General features: G+C 35.7%; 1 protein-coding gene across 6 annotated transcripts in view; it reads right to left on the bottom strand.

The window, feature by feature from the left end:
• ZFYVE9 (zinc finger FYVE-type containing 9) overlaps window positions 1-20,699 on the bottom strand; it is a 189,701-nt gene that overhangs the window by 86,639 nt on the left and 82,363 nt on the right. For 4 of the 6 annotated variants that reach the window (XM_082428846.1, XM_082428844.1, XM_082428845.1 and 1 more), the window contains exons 5-6: window positions 2,886-2,985; window positions 240-416 (exon numbers count right to left, since the gene is read on the bottom strand). The exons of 1 other annotated variant lie outside the window; for it this stretch is intronic. In XM_082428846.1, the coding sequence (XP_082284972.1) occupies window positions 240-416; window positions 2,886-2,985 (277 nt within the window). The remainder of the gene's footprint in view (window positions 1-239; window positions 417-2,885; window positions 2,986-20,699) is intronic. One more of the 6 variants, XM_082428847.1, reaches the window with a different exon arrangement.

Genomic DNA, 20,699 nt, shown 5'->3' on the forward strand with positions numbered 1-20,699 from the left:
GTTGGAGAGGGTACTGGCATATTTTTAGAGGTGCCGCCAAAATATCAGGCAACACAATATTCTTCTTTACTTGCCCAGAAATAGTCTCAACACGTTTCTCACCTTGTTCTTCCACTTTAATAACCACCCAAAGGGACTTATCTGCAGTGTGTTAAAGACTTGTGATGTAAAATCACATCAGCACCTTTTCAGAGGAACTTGGTGAGGAAAAAGAGAGAGAAGAGCACATGATCCCCTACCTTCTGCTCCAGGGTGCTTTAAAACTCCCACAGGTACCATCACAGTGGGAGGTGGAGAGCTCAGGGCTCCTGAGGCCTGAGCTTGCTGCAAGGGAGGGATAGTAGAACAGTATTCAGCAGGATTGTTAGGGTTAGGGCTCTGGCTTGAGGCACTCATCATGTTCTCCCAGGCTTGAGCTGAAGCAAATACAGACACAATCAATGTGAATGGATTGCAAAATATGGACATCAAGACCTCCACAATACTGGATAAATAATGTAGTTCCTGCTAATTAACACTCATAGTATGTCTCTCTTCCAGCTAGTGAAGGTATTAAGGAGATAGGTGATTTTATTCAATAAAGGAGACCATCCATGTAGTTATTAAGTAAGCTATTTGGAAGTAAAAAATAAGAATTACATGATACTTCTGATATAGACTGATAGCGGATCAGTCTGAGGTTAATGACTAGGTCCCTGGCATCTTTAAAGGGGACCATATATTCCCTGAAGAGGGAGTAAAACAACATTAAACTTATTAAGGACTTGCAACTGGGATAGCATTTAGACATTTCTGGTGGGTAGGGCAGGTTTAATATTCAATGCATTTTATAAAATTCTATCAAAAATCAAAATCAGGGGCTAAAATAGCATAACCCCACTATATGATATCTTTTGTTTCATTTCTAGATTTTTAGGCTCTTAGTTGAGGTAAAATCTCATTTTAAAAATTCTGAAGCCTAAAGCTCAGGAGAACACATCTCAACATTTTCGTGAATTTTGCTTTTGTGCAATCATTACCCTGTGTAAAAGTATCCAGCAAAAACAACCATTTCACATTTTGGTGTGTCTCAAAAGCACAGGACCCATTTGAACATGAAAATGTGCCAATATCATATAAGTGCCATCAATCAATATGAATGATCACAAATGTGTTAAGGTTCTGTATACTCTATAATTTTACTAACTAAATACTGACATATCAACTATTGTTTTTAAAGTAAATAGGATGAAAGATACTACAGAAATGAAAGATATAAATTTTATCTTCTGGGTTCAAGTAATATCACATGCCCAGGAATAGAAACCGCCCAATTTTTGGAGCATCTTTTTAAAAATCTCATTCTACATCAAAGAATGATCCGTAAGATTTTGAATACTTATTGCCTCCAAACTGCAGGACAAAGCTAGAAACAACAGCTATGTTCCTTTGAAAGCACTGGCAGGAAGAGGGAAGGAAGAGAAAAGGAGAAAGGGAAAAAGGGATAGGGAACACTGAAAAGCATCAAATTAAATATTCAGTAAAAGACCAGGCTAAGCCATGCGAGAGGAAAGACGTTGGAAAAACCACAAAAAGTAGATTATTTTAGGATCCCCTGTTAAGGGCATCCTTGGCTTAATAAAAAGTAAGTATTCCATATGAATCCTCTGCCATTTCCTTCATCTTTAGCTATGCCAAGTTAAAAAAAAAAAAAAAAGCCATCAAGTTGGAAGACCTCAACAAATAAAAGAGGTATCAGGTACTGAAATTAAGCAGCATGCTCTTATCTGTGGATAAATATCCAAAAATGAAATCATCACCGAGTGAAATAACCACCATCTGAAAAATGACCCTTAAGAGTAAAGAGAATGAATTCATATTTGATCAAAATTATAAGAATTCAGAAATGGGAGGAAATTGGGTGGACCATAGGAAATTAGAACAGATCAGATTAAATGACATGCAATAGGTTAATAAGGAAGCAACAGGAAAACATCACTATGAGCAATGCAGACACACAGAGCAGGAGGGGCCTTGAGCAGATAAGTTTCAGCCTCCAGGAGACACATTATCCTGGCACAAGCAGCAGTGGTGTGTAAGTTCAACATTTTTATGTCTATTAGTAACTGTTCTGGCAACTGTACAAAGATGCATTCAAAGAGAAAATACTATACAGCCTGATCAATTTTATTGTATCTCTTTACAAGAATACCCTGGGGGGGTTTTGTTTGTTTGGGGAGTTTTGTTTTAACTAAAATGCCCTTGGATTTATTTCCAGTCCCGCAAAAGGTGAACACTGGATAAGCTATATTTACCTTCTCCTGGCCATATTCTTTTACCACATAAGTAAATTAAAAACTATTACTCTTATGACAAATCTAAGTAGTATTAAGATGATAACTGACAGAAAAATTTTCTATTCGATTCTATTCTATTCGATTTCTATCCGATTCGAGATGCTAAAATATTTATTTTTAACAAGATGAGTGAACCACAGTGTCAATAAGAATGTGTTCTAAATTATTAAGATATTCCCTAGAAAGAGAAAGCTTCCCTTGAAAGGAAAACCTCAGCCCAATTTTAATATTTCATCATCTCAGTGGTCAATAGCCCCCTCCCCACTCCCACTCCAGTCATTTCACAGGAACATTAACAGCCACAGAGCACCAGATTTCCACAAGAATTTCCTTTTTTCCTGCAAAACTTACCTGACTTTAGCATTTATTCATTAAATTAGGCACAGGAATTCTGAAATGCTAAGGTATTTTTAAATTTTTCAGGTAAAGTTATGACATTTGAGAAGGTGAGCAACTTGTAGAGCAAGGAAGGAAAAAACAGTAGTCTTTTCATTGGAATTCTCTTGTTCTGTCTCAATAACTGTGAATTCAACCTGTTTTAATACTTACCATTCATTAGCACTGAATGGCAGATTACACATACTCTAGCTTCCTTTCTATCCATGTATAACAGTTTACATTTCAAGCTACAGCAGGAAGCACAGAAAACCTGCAGGAAAAAGAATATACTAAATTTACTTAGGATCACAGTATAAAGGAAGTAAACCAATACTGACCAACACTGAGTGACAGGGAACCGTACTAATACAACACTAAAAACTTCAAAGGAAAATGCAATTGAGGAAGCTGGGTGCAAGACCCAATTCAAAAGCAAGAAAGAGATTAACATGTCTGTCAAAAATAAGGAAAGTGAAATTGCTGGCTGAGAACAAAAATCTTAGCCAAGATTACACACCAAATACATAGCAGGGGAAAAAAATCTAAGCTGCCCTTAGGCAAAATTCCTGTACACAATATCACATAACATGGGCATTTAGAAGAGTAACATCTGCTATTTCTGTTTGAAGAGGCAATACAGCAGGTGAAATAAACAAAGACTGGGAATTCTGGGCTTTAACTTCTGTTTTTTTTACTGTCCTTATGTGCAGAATAATAATCATACCATCTGCTTTCACTGGTTTGTTATGAAGGCCAGGAAAGATCAAAATACACAACTCAATCATAAAAATATGCACAGCCCCAGCTACAGGGAATCAGAGCAGACAACCAAAAATTGGCCATGCCAATTTCCAGCACCTTATTTCCACTTTCCAGGGTCAGTTCCCGACAATCTTACTTTCTTCTCCCTTCCATACCAGGCAACAAGGATCTCCTTAGCTCCCTGTTAAGATCTATTTTCTTGAGAACTCATTAGTCCCTTATCACAGAGACCTTCATACAGGCAAAAAGGTGTTCCCAGTAGTGTAAATTTCACTAATCCAGTTTTTATGGACAGTAAGTATCCTATATCTTACAAAGATGAAACAAGAGATGAGGTCCTATTAAAGAAAAAGTGAGAGCAATCATCTCTTCTTCTACCAGATGTAATTAATATACCTAGCTAACATGACTACCAATTTACATTTTTCAGAGGCTTCACATTTTCAAAGTAACTCTGTGATACAGGGAGAACAGGGGATATATTATCCTTATTTTCTATCAGAGGAAACTAAATTTGGATGGTTAAAAAACTTGCTCAAGTTCACAGCAAACTGTATGAATACTAGGCACTTTACATACATGTATTATCTCATTCAACCTCATAAATTCTATGAAGGCATTCATTTATAATTAACAGAGTTAAATAAACAAATGTGAAGTAAAACTGCTCTGTCATACAGCTAGTAAGTTACATAAAAAGTCTCCAAAGGCTCTGTTCTTAACCACTACGTAATAGTGTCTCATACTATTCATGTATCATTTTGAGACTTTTGACTTTTCCTTCTCCATCGCTATGACCACATCCAGTCAGTCACTAAGTCCTGTTGTTCTCTCTCTTAAATGGTTCTCCCCCAATCCCACCTCTTCCTCTCCATCCTATGCTGCTGCCTTTATTCAAGCCTTTATTATATGAGGCCTAGGAGACCATCAGAATCTATTATCTGTCCTCCTAACCTTCAGATGTGTCCTTCCAATTCGTCTTTCACACAAATACCAAATGATAGAACTTCCTAAAAATTAAATTGAATTGTTAATCTTGAAATCCTTCAGTAACCTTTCTAATCAAGAGGTAAAACCAAGAAGCCTTCATTCACTCATTTATTCCACAAATATTTGAGCTCTGATTATGTACTGGGCACTGGGCTACCCTATTGGGTGTAGCAATGGACAAAACAGATATGGCCCTTGCTTTTGTGGAATTTACAGTCTACAGAGGTTATAATCTAAAATCAAATAATAACACAAGTGAGTGTAAAATTACTTGCTTCAAAAGAAGTACATGGTAAAACAAGATCATGTAATCTAGGTTTTACCTAGATTGGCAGGGTCAGGGAAGATTTTATTTAGGAAATGACAGAGATAAAATCTGAAGCATGGGTAAAAGTTTTCTATGCATAAAATGGTACCAAGGAGAGAGATAAGAATAAGCAGAAGAAATACCATGTGCCTGGGTGCCATTAGGGTTAGAACATGGCTCTATCAAGAAACTAAAAAGGGTTAATGTGGCTAGAGACCCTGAGAGTTAAGGGATGCACGGAATAAGATGAGGCCAGACCAAGCAAAGGTTCTCTAGGTTGTATTAACAGTTTTGGTCTTTTTAACAGAGCAATGGGAAATCACTTAAATGTTTTAATCAAAGAGAAAGACATGATCAGATCTGCATGACTGCAACGTGGGGGAAAAAATAGAGGGGAGCAATAATAAATTTGGGATGGTTCAACATAAAAAATTAATAGAGGGCTTCCCTGGTGGTGCAGTGGTTGGGAATCCACCTGCCAGTGCAGGGGACACAGGTTTGATCCTTGGTCTGGGAAGATCCCACATGCCGAGGAGCAACTAAGCCCGTGTGCCACAAGTACTGAGCCTGCGCTCTAGAGCCCGTGAGCCACAATTACTCAGCCCATGTGCCACAACTACTGAGGTCCACACGCCTAGAGCCTGTGCTCTGCAACAGGAGAGGCCACTGCAATGGGAAGCCTGAGCACCTCAACAGAGAGTGGCCCCTGCTCACCACAGCTGGAGAAAGCCCACACGCAGCAATGAAGACCCAACATAGCCAAAGATAAACAAGTAAAATAAATAAATTTTAAAAAAAGAAAAAAAATCAATATAATACACATTAACAGGATGAAGGGAAAAAAACATGTGATCATATCAATTGATGCAGAAAAAGCATTTGACAAAATTCACTCTTTCATAATAAAAACAATAAAAAAAAACTAGAAGTAGAAGGAAACTACCACATCATAGTAAAAGCCACATATGAAAAACCCACAGCAAACATCATACTCAAAGGTAAAATATTGAAAGCTTTTCCTCTGAGATCAGAAACAAGGCAAGGATGCCTGCCTTCACCTCTTCTATTCAACATGGTACTGGAAATTCTAGTCAGAGTAATTAGGCAAGAAAAAAAAATAATAAAAGGCATTCGAATTGGAAAGGAAGAAGTAAAATTATCTCTGTTTGCAGATTATGCGATCTTATATGTGGAAAACCCTAAAGATTCAACAAAAATATCTGTTAGAACTAATAAATGAATTCAGCAAAGTTGCAGGATACAAAGTCAATAAACAAAATCAGTTGTATTTCTATACATACTAATAATGAACAATCTAAAAAGGAAATTACAAAAATAATTCCATTTACAATAGCATAAAAAAATAAAATATTGCACTGGATAAAATATTTGTGTTACATATAATGGACAAAGGGCTAATATCCATAACATATAAAGAGCTTCAATAAAGTAATAAGAAAAATACAAATACCTCCAAGGAAAAACAGGCAGAGAACTCACAGAGATAACTTCACAGAAAATTAAATAAAATAGCCAATAAATAAAGAGATACTAAGTATCACTAGTGACAAAATAAAAACTAAAGAATGAGATATTCTTATTCTATGGCACAGGCAAAGTATTTTTGGTTTTTTTTAAAACTGACATCGTTCAACGGTGGAGAGGGCTTAGAGAAAAGAGGAACTTTCTCCCATATCCTGCTGATGGTAGCATAAATTGGTAGGTTAATTTAACAATATCTTTAAAATTTTTAAGTGTTCATTTCCTTTGACTCAGTACATGCAATTTAAAAAATTTATCCTACACAAAAACCCACATATGCAAAGAGATGTATACAAGAATTATCTCTATATACTTTGTAATAGCCGAAAGTTGAAAACAACCCGAATGTTCATCAGGAAGAAGAGGAATGGTTAAACTGCAGTATAACCATAAAACGGAATGCAATTCATGCTGTTAAAAAGAATGAGATAGGGGCTTCCCTGGTGGTGCAGTGGTTAAGAATCCGCTTGCAAATGCAGGGGACACGGGTTCGAGCCCTGGTCCGGGAAGATCCCACATGCCGTGGAGCAACTAAGCCTGTGTGCCACAACTACTGAGCCTGCGCTCTAGAGCCCACGAGCCACAACTACTGAAGCCCGTGCGCCTAGAGCCCATGCTCTGCAACAAGAGAAGCCACCGCAATGAGAAGCCTGCACACCGCAACAAAGAGTAGCCCCCGCTCACCACAACTAGAGAAAGTCCGCGCACAGCAATGAAGACCCAACGCAGCCAAAAATAAATTTAAAAAATAAATAAATTTAAAAAATGAGATAGTCTGTATGTACTGACTGACATGGAAAAGTAACAGTCAAGTTGGGGATGAGAGTTGGATGGAAATAGGGCCTTTTTCTTTCTCTCCTTTTACTTTACATAAATGTTTTAGGTGTTAGATTGGGATCTTTTAACTTTGAGTAGAGCTTCTTCTGTATTAAAAAAAAATATAGCCCCTGCTCACCACAACCAGAGAAAGCCCGCGTGCAGCAACTAAGACCCAAAGCAGCCAAAAATAAATAAATAAATTTATGGGCTTCCCTGGTGGCGCAGTGGTTGAGAATCTGCCTGCCGATGCATGGGACACGGGTTCGAGCCCTGGTCTGGGAAGATCCCACATGCCGCAGGCCAACTAGGCCCGTGAGCCACGACTACTGAGCCTGTGCGTCTGGAGCCTGTGCTCCGCAACAAGAGAGGCCGCGATAGTGAGAGGCCTGCGCAGTGCGATGAAGAGTGGCCCCCGCTAGCCGCAACTGGAGAAAGCCCTCGCACAGAAACGAAGACCCAACACAGCCAAAAATAAATAAATAAACAAAAATAATAATTAAAATCTAAAAAAAAAAAGCCCATGGTGTTTGTTTAAAAAAAAAAAATAGAGGAAAAAGGAATATTAATTGGTGCCATGGGTTGAATTGTATCTCCCCCAAATACATAAGAAATCTTAATGCCTGTTACTTCAGAATATGACATCATTTGGAGATAGGGCCTCTACAGAGATATACAAGTTAAAATGAAGTCATTAGGGTGGGATCCTAATCCACGAGGACTGGTGAACTTATAAAAGGGGCAATTTGGACACAGCATGCTTACAGGGAGAATACCATGTGAACATAAAGACAACCATCTATAAACCAAGGAGAGACACAGAACAGATCTTTTCCTCACAGTCCTCAGAAGGAACCAACCCTATCACCACCTCCATCTCAGCCTTCTAGCCTCTGGAATTGTGACACAATAAATTCCCTTTGTTTAAGCCACCCAGTTAGTGGTATTTTGTTGCAGCAGCCCTAGCAAACTAGCACAGTTGTGAACTTTCAGAAGTAGAGGACTCATGCTTTGGGAAAATAACCTCAAAAAAGAATGGAAAAAAACCAAAAAACAAAGATACCTTTTTAAAAGCAGGAGCTAGGGTGCAGCATAATGCAGTTAAACAGAAGGAACCAAGAATACCCATCCTTGCCAATATCCCACGGGCTTATGAACAGTGTTGAGGGAATCCTTTACGTTTCCAATGGGCTTAGAGAAAGACGCAGTAGTTAGAAAAGTGGATAACTTGCCAAGGGGCTACCTGGAATGGCAAAGAAATGGCAGACAGGCAAAGGTATACATTTCTGTGGGATTACCCATGCCACAGAACTACATGAAATTGAGTGTAACATAACAGCACAAAACTACTGGACCGTGCCTATGACTGACATATCAATAGATAGTGTACTACAATATAAAATGAAAGAGAGACCTGGAAACACTGACCCTCATTCTCAAAAAGACAAAGATTATGATGTAATAAGACCCTCAGGTCATTAGAATTAGTACCATGGAAAAGATGGACAGAATCTAAGAGATATGAACAGACTGAGAAAGGGTTAATAATCCTGGATTTTAAATTACTGGATAATATTGAATTTGCCTAGAAGACCAAGATGAAGTTGTCTGCCATGAGCCAGGTCAGTCAGTGTTTCTCAACAAAGGCAGTCTTGACATTTTGGGTGGGCCAATTCTTCACTGGGCAGCATTGTCCTGTTTAACACAGGACATTTAGCAGTCCTCGTCCCAGATTACTAAATGCCATTAGTGACCCTAGTCATTATGACCACCAGAAATAACCCACCACATTCCAAACATCATCTAAGTATCTTCCCTAGTTCTCTGAGCTATAGGCTCAGATGAGTAAAGTCAGTTCTAGAAATAAAGAGAATTTTATATTTGTACATGTGAACTTTTTATATTGCTGAAGTATCATACCATATACCTTCATTACCACAACTAACACAATCTATTGCATTTATTTAACTTATTCTCCATTTTCCCAAACTAGAATGTAAACTCCATGGAACAATGAATGAAAGTATTGTTAATACTGATATCACAGTGCCTGAAATAACATAGGTACTCAATAAATGCTTATTGCTTCCTGGATTAGTAAAATGATTGCACAAACGAATATATGAATGGAGAAACAAACATTAATGTGCACTTATCAAGGAAGGGCTATATCATACATGCTCAAATTCACAACTTCAACAATGACAAACACATTTTAAGCAGTTTATTAATAATAGTGACCTCAAGTTTTTAGGCCAAATGGTTATGAATGACCTTAAATGACAGGATCTGTATGATCCAACTAACTGTAAAGAGGCAAATTATGATGATTTATAATACATATGCTATGTAATGTTCCGGCGAAATATTGGTTAAAATGTTCCGTTTGTGTGTAATTTTCTTTAATGTGGCACTTCTGGGTTCCAATCTCACCTTTATCATTCACTAGCCAAATTTTGTGGGAATAATTTAAAATCTGAGCCTCAGTTTCTCCTCATACGTAAAACTGAAATATTAATATCCTCCATGTAAGGTTTTTACGAAGATTAAATGAGATAACCCATGTAAAATGTAGCACATTATAGGTACTAAATATACGATGGTGCCCTTACATCCCTTTCCTATTAAAATTTCCCACTCATGGCTTTCCACATAACAAACCCTACTGCAAAATTTATGAACAAGCTTCATATTCAGTACCTTTTTTTGTGCCTATTTATACCCCCTTACAGTGTGAATAACACTCCATTGCAATTCTTGAAAATTCAAATCATCAAATGCTCACTTATTTCTTTCCAAATTAGAAAGTAGAAAGAATGATGTCCCAAGTCTTCAAAAAGCCCTGTAATTATGACAAAAATAACTGCCTTGCAAGAACAAAAACCAGGAGAGGAAAGTGCTTGTGACTGACCAATATCCAGCCACTCACAAAGACAAGTGACAGTAATAACTTGTAAAAATTCTTAAGTGCAAAAGAGTACTTTACCCTTGCATATTAACAAATACCAAAAGCAATGTAATAAGAACTAAAGCAGTTCAATCAGATTCGAACCCTGCTTCTGTCTAAACACCTGCTGCAACTTTGCTGTTATTAATTGAAAACAATAATTATCAGAGTCATTTTAAGAGTGTATCTGGCTACAAAGGGTCCCTGACTAAACCTTTAAACTTTATTTCCAAGTGAGGCTATATAAACAGAAAGAGTTGTAAGAAAATAAGATTCAACATAAAACCTTAAACTTGTATGAAGTTATCAGATTCATATCCTTTACTCTGAATTAATTTTTTATATATCCTGTTATTACCTTGTAAATAACACACTTATAATGCATTAAAAGAGTAATATGTGGGTTAAAAGTGCTAATTTGTAAAAAGGCAAGCAATTAAAACATATCCCTATTTTTGTAACCATACTCTGGTCATTCTTGATTTAAAAAAATTTTTATTATAGAAATTTCCAATCATATAAAAGTATACGTAACAGCATAACAAACCTCCAAGTGCCCATTACCCAGGTGAGACCGTTATCAAAGCCAATCCTCACCCACTTCTCCCCCATTTAATCATTTTGAAATACATTTCAGGTATCATTTAATCTTTAACTATTTCAATATATAATCTCTGAAACATAGGGACTATTTTAACATAACAAAACCACACACCTTAAAAATGAACAATTTCTTAATATCAAATATCCAAGCGGTATCAACATTTTAAAAAGTCACATATATATTTTTAATAGACTTTATTTTTTAGAGCAGTTTGGGGTTCACAGCAAAATTAAGCAGAAGGTAGAGAGATTTTCCATATACCCCCTACCCCGGCTACGTGCCTAGCCTCTGCCATTATCAGCATCCCCCACCAGAATGGTACATTTTTTTACAATCAATCAATCTACACTGATACATCATTATCACCTAAAGTCCATAGTTACATGAGGGTTTACTCTCGGTCTTATACATTCTATGGGTTTGGATAAATGTATAATGACATTTATGCACCATTATAGTATCATACAGAGTACTTTCACTCCCCTAAATATCTGTGCTCTGCCTATTTATCCTTCTCTCTCCACTAACCCCTGTAAATCACCAATCTTTTTGTCTCCATAGTTTTGCCTTTTCCAGAATGTAATATAGTTGGAATCATACAGTATATAGCCCTTTCGGATTGGCTTCTTTCACTTAACAATAGGCATTTAAGATTCCTCCATTTCTTTTTAAGGCTTGATAAGCTCATTTCTTTTTAGCACTGAATATTCCTTTGTCTGGATGTACCACAGTTTATCCATTCTCCTCCTGAAGGACATCTTGGTTGCTTTCAAATTTTGGCAATTGTGAATAAAGCTGCTATAAACATTCACGTACAGGTTTTTGTGTGAACATATAAGTTTTCAACTCATTTATATAAATACCTAGGAGCATGATTGCCAGACTGTATGGTAAGCCTATGTTTCTCTTTGTAAGAAACTGCCAAACTGTCTTCCAAAGTGGCTGTACCATTTTGCATTCCCACCAGCAATAAATGAGAGTTCCTGTTGCTCCACATCCTCACCATCACTTGGTGATGTCAGCATTCTGGATTTTGACCATTCTAATAAGTGTGTAGTAGTACCTCATTGTTGTCTTAATTTGCATTACTCTTATGACGTATGATGTGGGCAACTATTCATATGCTTGTTTGCCATCATATATATATCTTCTTTCATGGGGTGTCTGTTAAGGTCTTTGGCCCATTTTTAAATTGAGTTGTTTGTTTTCTTATTGAGTTCTCTGTATATTTTGGATAACATTGCTTTATTGGAAATGTCTTTTGTAAATATTTTTTCCCAGTCTTTGGTTTGTCTTTTCATTCTCTTCACAAGTTATTTCACAGAAGTTTTTAATTTTAATGAAGTCCAGCTTATCAATTCTTATCATGGATTGAGCTTTTGGCATCTAAAAACTCATCACCAAATCCAAGGTCATCCAGATTTTCTCCTACATTATCTTCTAGGAGTCTTATATTTTTGCATTTTACATTTAGGTCTGTGATCTATTTTGAGTAAATTTTTGTGTAAGGTGTAAGATCTGCATCTAGACTCAAATCTGTTGCATGCGGATGCCCAGTTTGCCCATTGTATTGCCTCTGTTCCTTTGTCAACGATAAGTCAACTGTATTTCTGTGGGCCTTTTCCTGGGATCTCTCTTCTGTTCCACTGATCTGTCTGTCTATTCTTTTGCCAATGCCAAACTGTCTTTCTTACTACAGCATTATAGTAAGTCTTGAAGTCTGGTGGTGCCAGTCTTCCAACTTTATTCTTCTTCAATACTGTGTTGCCTATACTGGATTTTTAGTCTCTATATACAAACATTAGATTCAGTTTGTGGATACACACTAAATAACTTGCTGGAATTTTGGTTGGGATTGCGCTGAATCTATAGATCAATCTATAGAACTGACATCTTGACAATATTGCGTATTCCAATCCATGAACATGGAATATCTCTCATGAGAGTTCTGTAGTTTTCCTTACATAAATCTTGTACATACAACATATTTTGTTAGATTTATACCTAAGTATTTAGTCTTGGGGGTGCTAACATCAATGATATCGTGTTTTTAATTTCGATTTCTACTTATTCATTGCTGGTATATAGGAAAGCAATTGACTTCTGCATATTAGCCTTATTATCTGGCACCCTTGCTATAATCACTTATTGGTTCCAGGAGGGGTTTTTTTGTCAATGTTTTCAGATTTTCTACATAAATGATTATGCTATCTGTGAACAAAGACACGGGTTTATTTCTTTCTTCCCAATCTGTATACCTTTTATTTCCTTTTCCTGTCTTATTGCCTGAGCTAGGACTTCCAGTACAAATGTTGAAAAGGAATGGTGAGAGGGCACATCTTGCCCCATTCCTGATCTTAGTGGGAATGCTTCAAGTTTCTCACTATTTAGTATAGCAGCTGTCAATTTTTTGTAGATGTTCTTTATCATGTTGAGGAAGTTCCTCTTTCTTCCTTATCTACTAAGAGTTTTTATAATGAATGGGTGTTACATTCTGTCAATGTTTTTTCCTGCATCTGTTGATGATAACAGGATTTTTCTTCTTTAGCCTATTGATGTGATGGATTAAAATTAATTTCCTAATGTTAAACTAGCCTTGCATAACTAGGATAAATCCCACTTGGTCATGGTATATGATTATTTTTATACACTGTTGGATTCAATTTGCTAATATTTTGTTGAGGATTTTTGCATCTATGTTCATGAAAGATATTGGTCCATAGTTTTCTTGTAATGTCTTTGTCTAGTTTTGTTATTAGAGGAACGCTGGCTTCACAGAATGAGTGTGGAAGTATTCCCTCTGGTTCTATCTTCTAAAAGAGATTATGGAGGAGTGGTATAATTTCTTCCTCGAATGTTTGGATTCAGCAGTGAACCCACCTGGGCTTGGTGCTTTCTGATTTGAAAGGTTATTAATTATTGACCCAATTTCTTTAATAGACATAAGCCTATTCACATTGTCTACTGCTTCTTGTGTGAGTTTTGGCAAATTGTGTCTTTCAAGGGATTGGTCCATTTCTTCTGAGTTACCAACTTTGTGGACATAGAGTTGTGCATAGTATTCCTCTATTACCCTTTTAATGGAATGTGTAATGATGTTCCTTCTTTCATTTCTGATATTACTAACTTGTGTCCACTCTCTTTTTTCTTAATGAGCCTGTCTAGAGGCTTGTCAATTTTATTGCTCTTTTCAAAGACCAGCTTTTGGTTTCACTGATTTTTCTCTACTGACTTCCTGTTTCCAATTTCATTGATTTCTACTCTAATTTTTAATATTTCTTTTCTTCTGATTACTTTGGATTTAATTTGCTCTTCTTTTTCTAGTTTATTAAGGTGGACACTTAGATGATTGACTTTAGATCTTTGTTTTCTAATATATGCATTCAATGCTGTATGAGTCTTATATTTTTAATATAGTGTTTTCATTAAGCTTTTATGAATATATTTAAATTTTTAATTTTATTTAGTTTTTTAATGTTATACTTGAATCAAGAATCAAATAAGGTCCACACTTTATGACTGGTGAATCTGTCTCAAGTCTCTTTTAATATATAGGTTCTCCTTCAAAAATATTTTACTGAAGGGAGTCCTCTGGTGGCCTAGTCGTTAGGATACTGGGTTTTCACTGCTGTGGCCCATGTTCAATCCCTGGTCAGGAAACTGAGATCCCACAAGCCACATGGCCAAAAAAAAAAAAAAAATTAAAAAGATTTTTAAAAATTTTAAAATAGTGTATGATACAGTGGTTTAAAAAAAAAACAAAGATTTTATTGAAGAAATTGAGTCATTTGTCCTGTACTTTCCCATGATCTGGATTTCATTGATTGCCTTCTTGTGGTGTTGTTTAACGTGAGTTTCTCTAACTCTGTATTTCCTAAAATTGATTGCAAAATCTAGACATTTGATCAGATTTGAGTTTGACTTTTTTGGGCAAGGTTATTTTATAGATCCTGACTTGTTTTTAATTGAATCAGTATTAAGAAAGAACCACTCTAAGAATTAAAAACAGAGAGGAAAAGAAAATAATTATTCAAAATTCCACCAAACAAAATGATCCATTTTCAGTTTTACACGGTACTCTTAGATATACTTATTTTTATGCCCAAGAATAATCTTTATAATTATAAACAAAGTATAACTATGAGTTTGCATTTTATTTTACTCATACATCATCATAAGCATTTTCCACACAGCCTTATAAAAATTATTTTTAATAGTGGAATCAAATTATATTATTATATTTAACTTATCACTATCCAATTTTGTACAGAAATTATTTCAAATTTATTTGCTATTTTAAGTAACACTAGGGCTTCCCTGGTGGTGCAGTGGATAAGAATCTGCCTGCCAATGCGCGGGACACAGGTTTGATCCCTGGTCTGGGAAGATTCCACATGCCGCGGAGCAACTAAGCCCGTGTGCCACAACTACTGAGCCTGTGCTCTAGAGCCCGCGAGCCACAACTATGGAAGCCCGCATGCCTTGAGTCCATGCTCCACAACAAGAGAAGCCACCGCAATGAGAAGCCCGCGCACCGCAATGAAGAGTAGCCCCGACTCGTCACAACTAGAGAAAGCCCTTATGCAGCAACGAAGACCCAACACAGCCAAAAAAATTAATTAAATAAAATTTAAAAATTAAAAAAAAAAACTAACACTAAAATGACCATCTTTTTGATTACAAATCTTGTTCTTGGGAATTATTTCCCCCAAAAGGAATTAATAACTCTAAGAGTTGATACATATAGCTTTTTGAATATAACCATGATGGTTTCAACTTAACATCACCTTCATTGTGTATTATCAACATTTTCTGTTTTTTTGCTATTTAGGCATAATTTTAATTTCTACTTCTTCATATAAATTTAAATATTTCTCCACTGTTTACTAACCCACTTAAACATCTCTTTTGCCCATTTATATACTGAAAATGTGATGAATGCATTATATAGCAAAGACACATTGTTAGTTGACATCCTATAACCACCTTCTGATTTGTTTTGTCAAAAGAAACATTGATTTAAGACTCAATATCCTAATCTGGGTTTTTCAATTAATTTTGTTTTGATTTAGAAAAATTGTGACCCACCTAGATGAAATGTACAGATTCTTAGAAACACAAAACCTACCAAGTCTGAATCAGGAAGAAATAGAAAATTTGAATACATCTATAGCAAAGACATTGAATCAGTAATCAAAAACCTCCTAATCAGAGGGCATCGCTGGTAAATTCTACCAAACATTTTTTATTTTTTGGCCACGCTGTGTGGTATATGGGATCTTAGTTCCCGACCAGGGATCAAACCCGTGCTGCCTGCAGTGGAAGTGCAGAGTCTTAACCACTGGACTGACAGGGAAGTCCCTACCAAACATTTAAGAACACCAAATCTTAAACTCTTCCAAAAAACTGAAAGGGAAGGAATATTTCCTAACTCACTCTATGAAGCCAGCATTACTGAAACCAAAGCCAGACAAATACATTACAAGAAAACTATAGACCAATATCCCTTATGACCACTGATGCAAAAAATCCTCAACAAAATACTAGCAAACCAAATTCAGCAACACATTAAAAGGATTATATATTATAACCAAGTGGGATTTTTTTCCTTGAATGCAAGGATGGTTCAACAAAGGAAAATCAGTCAATGTAACACACAACATTAAATGAATTAAAAAAGATCCACATGATCACTGATACAGAAAAAGCACAACAAAATTCAACATGCTTACTTGATAAATACACTAAACAAACTTGGAATAGAAGGAAAGTACCTCAACATAATAAGGGCCACATATAAAAAACCCAAAACTAACATCATATGCAACAGTGAAAGACAGAAAGCTTTTCCTCTCAGACAGGAACAAGACAAGAACATGCACTTTTGCCACTTGTATTCAAACTCAGTTTTGGAAGTTTAGCCAGAGCAAATAGACAAGGAAACCAAATAAAAGGCATTCAAATTGGAAATTAAGAAGTAAAATTATCTCTGTTCACAGATGGCACGTACAAAACCCTAAAGATTGCACGCACACGTACACACACACACACACAAAATGTAAGAACTAATAAGCAAATTCAGCAAGGTTGCAGGATACAAAGTCAACATGCAAAAATCACTTGTATTTCTATACACTAATAATGAACAAGCTGAAAGTAAGATAAGTCAGACAGAAAAAGGCAAATACTGTATCATATTGCGTATATGTGGAGCCTAAAAAATAATACAAATGAGTGTACATGCAAAACATAAACAGATCTAACAGATACAAAAAACAAACTAGTGCTTACCAAAGGGGAAAAGGAGAGGGGGAGGGGAAAATTAGGGGTACAAGATTAAGCGATACAAACTACTATGTATAAATTAGATAAGCAATAAGGATATATTGCATAGCACAGGGAATCATAGCCATTATCTTATAATAACTTTTAATGGAGTATAATCTGTAAAAATACTGATTCATTATGCTATACACCTGAAATTAATGTAATATTGTAAATTAACTATACTTCAATAAAAATATTTTAATAATAATGAACAAGGACTTCCCTGGTGGTCCAGTGGTTAAGACTCCGTGCTTCCACTGCAGGGGGTGTGGGTTCGATCCCTAGTGGGGGAACTAAGATCTCACATGCCATGCGGTGCAGCCAAAAAAAAAAAAAAAAGTTAAAAAAAAAAAAAAATGAACAAGCCAAAAAATGAAAGAAGACAATTCCATTTACAATAGCATCAAGAAGAATAAAATACTTAGGAATTAAATTAACTCAGAAAATGACAGACTTGTAGACTGAAGACAACAGAAGATTGACAAAAAAAAATTTCAAGAAGAAATGCCATGTCCGTGGATCAGAAGACTTAGCATTGTTAAGATGTCAATATTACCCAAAGTGATCTTCAAATCCAGTGCGATCCCTATCAAAGCCCCAAAGACTTTTTTTTTTCAGAAACAGAAAAATCCATCCTTAAATTCATTCATAAGGAATCTCAAGGGATCCCAAACAGCCAAAATAATCTTGACAAAGAACAAAGTTGGAAGATTCATATTTGATGGTTTCAAAATTTACTACAAAGCTACAGTAATCAGAACAGTGTGATTTAGCATAAATAATGATACAAAGAAGAGAATAAAACAGAAAACACAGAAATAAACTCTCACATGTATAAATAGTCAAATGATTTTTGACATGGGTGCCAAGACAATTCAATGGCAAAAAAAGTCTTTTCAACAAATGGTGTTGGGGGTCTTCCCTGGTGGTGCAGTGATTAAGACTCTGCACTCCGAATGTAGGGGGGTCGGGTTCGACCCCTGGTCAGGGAACTAGATCTCACATGCATGTTGCAACTAAGAGTTCGCATGCCACAACTAAGGAGCCCACCTGCTGCAACTAAGACCCAGCGCAACCAAATTAAAAAAAAAAAAATGGTGTTGGGAAAACTAGATATCCACATTCAAAAGAATCAAAGAATGAAACTAGACTCTTACCTTACACCATATACAAAAATTAACTGAAGTGGATCAAACACCTAAATGTAAGTGCTAAAACTATAAAACTCTTAGAAAAAACATAGGGAAAATGCTTCATGACATTTGACCTGCCAATGCTTTCTTAGATGTGACACGAAAAGCACAGACAACAAAAGAAAAAACAGGTAAGTTGAACTTCATCAAGATTTAAAACTTTGGTGCATCAAAGGGCGTTCCTGACAGAGCGAAAAAGCAACTCATGGAATGGGAGAAAGTATTTGCAAATCAAGATATCTGATAGGAATCTGATACCCAGAATATATAATGAACTCTACCACTCAATAACAAAAATCAATACTTTATAAGGAAACACAGTCAACTTTCCATAAAGATATAATTAAAATAATAAGTTACCACTTAGGGATAACACACTATATACAGTGGTAGGTAACATTTATTACTTCTAATACTCATAATTCATTCATTCAACAGATCTTTATTATATGTAATTGTGCAACTTAAGTGTTTTCACCTTTATTTTACAGATGATGAAAGTGCCTTGTGCCCAAGATCATGAAGAAGCTAATAAATGGCTGTGAAGTATTCTGAACCTAGGTTTGTTTAGAAATATTGATCTCTTCTGCTCATTACAATGCTCTTAACACCACAGTTCAACCCACTTTCAGTCTGAGAAATTACTACCTCTCTGCTTCCCAAGGAGTATAGCCAATGGCTATGTTTTAACACCAGAGGACAAAAAAAAACCTTGAGAAAATAGATCTCTGAAGTTATAAGCCAACAGATTATCTTAATGTAATTAAGGGTCTTATAAAGACCTTATAATTCAGGGTCTTATAAAGGTTATTCTGTATTCACCACCAAAATTCCCAAATGCTAAACAAAACTTACTGTAATGCCAGTTATTCAAAAGTAAATTGCAACTAATTTAATATATAACTTTATTTAAAATAACAAACTGCTATCTAATAAAATACAAATCAGATATTTTTCACCCTTCTTTTTGAATTAAGTATAAAATTTGCTTTGAAAACATGGTATAAATACAGATGTTCCTCTCAGAAATGCTAAGAAAATAACATAAAAATCGCCATAAAACCTAACGAGTTTTTAATTTTTATCCTCTCCACTACATCTATGGGGAAAAAGCATGAGTTATACAGCCAAAAAAACCTTGGTTGGTTCATAGTATCTCAGTTTCTTCAACTGTAAAGTAAGGATAATATCACCTTTTACAAAGGTTTACTAGAAAGAGTAAACTAGATAATAAACAAATTACAGAGTATGTACTAAATAAATGTTAGCTCGCTTCTGATTCTCTTTTAGCTGGCTGCCCAGGAACTCTGTGGTCATAGTCCCGGTGTTGCTAGAAAAGTGGCCCTAGTATTACAGACCTCAATTTCATCACTCTCTTATTCTGTTTGTTCCTAAAACCATTGCATATTGTTTTGGAGTGTGGACTCTGGAAGTCAAAGAATCTGAGTTTGATTCCTAACTCTAGTTATTGGCTGTGTGATTTTTGAACAAGTTAATCATTTTAGACCTATTGTCAAATGTGGATTATAACACTACCTACCTCATAAGGAGTTACATATATTAAATAGGATAATATAAGCAGCTTTTAGAAAAGTGTCTAGCATATGATAAACACTCAATAAATATCACCTATCTCATTCTCCTTGCCGCCACTAGCACCACCGTCACCATCTATCTGCTTCCAACTGCAAAGCATCTGCAGCTTTGTAATTGTTTTGTTACTTATTTCATATACTTAAGCTTTGTCATCTATAGAAATGTGAACAGTATGTTTTAATAGAGTGGCCATTTTTCTACCTTTTTTTGCATCTCTTTGGTTAAAACCAGAACACTAAGCAATAAATAATTCTCACTGAATGAATCAATGAGTAAACAAATAAACGGAAATGGATGAACAGATGGCAACACAGATTGGCCCTATAGGACTTTTCCTGTTTCTCCATTCAAAAGTGCTTGTATTGCTAAGATAATGTAACAAGCTCAAAATGTCTCCAAAGAAAAATATTGACCCTATCCCATGAAGTCAGGACTGGACTAGTATAAACTGGCTGAAAGTTTGATACAAAGTCTTACAGGGCTATGAAAATTTCAATTTTCTACTAGGCGTTACTTTCCCACTCCAACATAACTAATTCTCTTTTCTGAAAACTTCATCACCTATCCCTATTTCACCTTCTCTCAATGTTTATATTTCCTATATGAAGTATGAGCCAAGGATATAGAAATTCCTTAATGCTCTCACCACTAAATACAAAAATCTACCTCTATCTTTCCCCACCTTTCTTCCCCTTGTTGAAAACCTAACCCTCAACAGATGAAGAGATCCCATCCCTTTGACCTTCTCAAAAATTTTTCTCTTCCTTTGATCAATCCCCTTTTTCTCCTAAAACAACTTGCCTAGAGGATCATTCATGATTTTATATAAATACAGTAGTATCTCCCATCTTTAAAAATTTCACCCATAATCACCATCTTCATTTAATAATTGCCCCAATTT

Source organism: Balaenoptera physalus (genome assembly GCF_965194825.1).
Source record: "Balaenoptera physalus genome assembly, chromosome: 1".
Classification (NCBI taxonomy): Eukaryota; Metazoa; Chordata; class Mammalia; order Artiodactyla; family Balaenopteridae; genus Balaenoptera; species Balaenoptera physalus.